Genomic DNA, 2,380 nt, shown 5'->3' with positions numbered 1-2,380 from the left:
TTATTTCTTTTTTTTTTTTGAGTTGGAGTCTCACTCTGTCATCCAGAGTGGAGAACAGTGGCACAGTCATAGTAACTGCAGCCTCGACCTGCTGGGCTCAGGCGAGCATTCTGCCTTGGCCTCCTGAGTAGCTGGGACTACAGGCCTGAGCCACCACGCCCAGCTGATTTTTAAAATGTATTGTAGAGACCAGGTCCTGCCAAGTTGCCCAGGCTGATCTAAAACCCCTGGGCTCAGGCAATCCTTTCACCTCTACCTCCCAAAGTGCTGGGATTACAAGCGTGAGCCACCGCACCCAGCTGCTGTTTATAGAAATAAAAACTTTCCTGAGGTTCTCCTGGGTGCTGAGGGTCGGGGTATGATGCACAGAGCCTGTCCCAGCCCCCAAGGAATACCCCTGAGACCCGGGCAGGCACACCAGCCCTACTCCAAGGCGGCCATGTCTGCAGTGTTACCATCTGTGTGTGTCACTAGGGAAAGGAATACAGGTCTGGAAAAAGAACGGAGTCATCTATGAAGGGGACTGGAAGTTTGGGAAGAGAGAAGGCTATGGCGCTCTCAGCCTTCCTGACCTGCAGACGGGAAAGTACCAGAGAGTCTACTCCGGCTGGTGGAAAGGCGGTATGAAATCGGTGAGTGGTTCCCAGCATGCCCTGGGGCGTGGGCAGGGCTGACAACCACGCTGTGTGTGAGTGCCTGTGTGTGTGTGTGTGTGTGTGTGTGTGTGTGTGTGTGTGTGTGTGTAGAGGCAGCAGAGACACCTGGGAGAAGGAAGGGGTGGGGGGATTTGTCAAGACTTCTCAGAACAAAACCCAGGAAGCAGGAAGCAAGGGAGAAGACCCACAGAGGGGCCCATGAAACCTTGTGGCTACAGGGAGCCAGCTAGGCTTGTGGGGGCGAAGTCTCCTCCACCCTCTTCCCCCATCTTTTCCTGCCTTTCTTTTCCCTGGGCATCAGTTTCTGAGAATCCCACTTCTGCTGGACCTGGATAAAAGAGGAGGGAGGAAAAGTGGAAGCAAGAATGCAGGGGCCCCACCCTTGGCCCCAGGACAAGAGAGGAGGATCCTGGGGGCAGAAGCCAGCCAGAGGCACGTGCTCAGCCCAGAAACACCCAGACTGGGCACAGATTTCCTCAAGTCACTCTCACAGACTTGAATGAGTCCTCACCCTAGGCTATGGAGACATAGTAATAACAGCATTGCAATTGAGCAACTACTGTTGTGAGCCTGGAACATGTACTTCAGTTAGCCTTCACAGTAACAACTCATCATCATCGTCTGAATCATTCTCATTTTACTGAAGAGAAAAACGGGATCGTCAACAAGAGAGGGGAAGTACCTTGCTGGAGGTCACGTGGCTAGCGAGTGGCAGAGCCAAGGATTTCATATTCTCTATTCCCAAACTGTTTATTGGCCAGTGGAGAGAGAAAGCTCCAATTAAACAATTTACATATAATATGACATTAGGATTGATGATTTCATAGGGTACCCAAAAGAAGGTCATTAAGCCTAGAATAGGGAATTCATGGCAGGCATCCCTTAGGAGGTAACAGTGAAAGATGCTAGGAGTTAGCCAGGGAGAGAAGGCAGAAATTGCGAAGGGAAGATGTCAAACAGCAGGGCATGGAAAGAGGGGGTGTTGGGGCCTTTTTTTTTTTTTTTTAGTTGGAGTCTCACTCTGTCACCCAGGCTGGAGTGGCACGCTCACCGCCACCGCAGCCTCAGCCTGCTGGGCTCAGATGATCCTTCCATCTCAGCCTTCCAAGTAGCTGGAACTATAGGCATGAACCACTACGCTTGGCTAATTTTTTGATTTATTGTAGAGATGAGAGCTTGCCAAGCTGCCCAGGCTGGTCTCGAACCTGTGAGCTCAGGCAGCCCTCTCACCTCAGCCTCCCAAAGTGCTGGGATTATAGGCATGAGCCACTCCACCTGGCCTTTGGGGCCTTTAAGGTTATGTGGGGAATCAATATTTTGAGAAGTCGCTCAACCCACCCTCCTTGGGTGTGGTCTGCGAGGAATGTCTAATTCTCTGTGGCTGGACATTAAGTGTGGCGTTTATGTTCATTTTATCGGGTCAACATCCGAGTGGGAGGTGGCAGATGTGATCAGAGGAGCTGTTTAAAGATCCTTCTGAGCCGGGCTCGGTGGTTCAGCCTGTAATCCCGCGCCTTTGGGAGGCTGAGGGGAGTGGATTGCCTGAGCCCGCGGGTTCGAGACCCGCCTGGGCAGCGAGACCTCATCTCTACAATAAATCAAAAAATCAGCCGGGCGTGGTAGCGCCCTCCTGCAATTCCGGCTACTTGGAAGGCTGAGGCGGAAGGATCGCCGGAGCCCAGCAGGTCGAGGCTGCGGTGGCCAGAAGTGGCCACTGCACTCCA

The 2,380-nt window shown here is 52.6% G+C and overlaps 1 protein-coding gene across 1 annotated transcript in view; it reads left to right on the top strand.

The window, feature by feature from the left end:
• The window catches only part of MORN3 (MORN repeat containing 3), a 10,606-nt gene that overhangs the window by 3,397 nt on the left and 4,829 nt on the right, over window positions 1-2,380 (top strand). The window contains exon 2 of the mRNA XM_021706149.1: window positions 475-632. Within this exon, the coding sequence (XP_021561824.1) occupies window positions 475-632 (158 nt within the window). The remainder of the gene's footprint in view (window positions 1-474; window positions 633-2,380) is intronic.

Source organism: Carlito syrichta, unplaced genomic scaffold (assembly GCF_000164805.1).
Source record: "Carlito syrichta isolate Samal-C Ts95f unplaced genomic scaffold, Tarsius_syrichta-2.0.1 Scaffold315243, whole genome shotgun sequence".
Taxonomy (NCBI): domain Eukaryota; kingdom Metazoa; phylum Chordata; class Mammalia; order Primates; family Tarsiidae; genus Carlito; species Carlito syrichta.
This window is presented reverse-complemented; position numbering and strand designations above follow the sequence as displayed.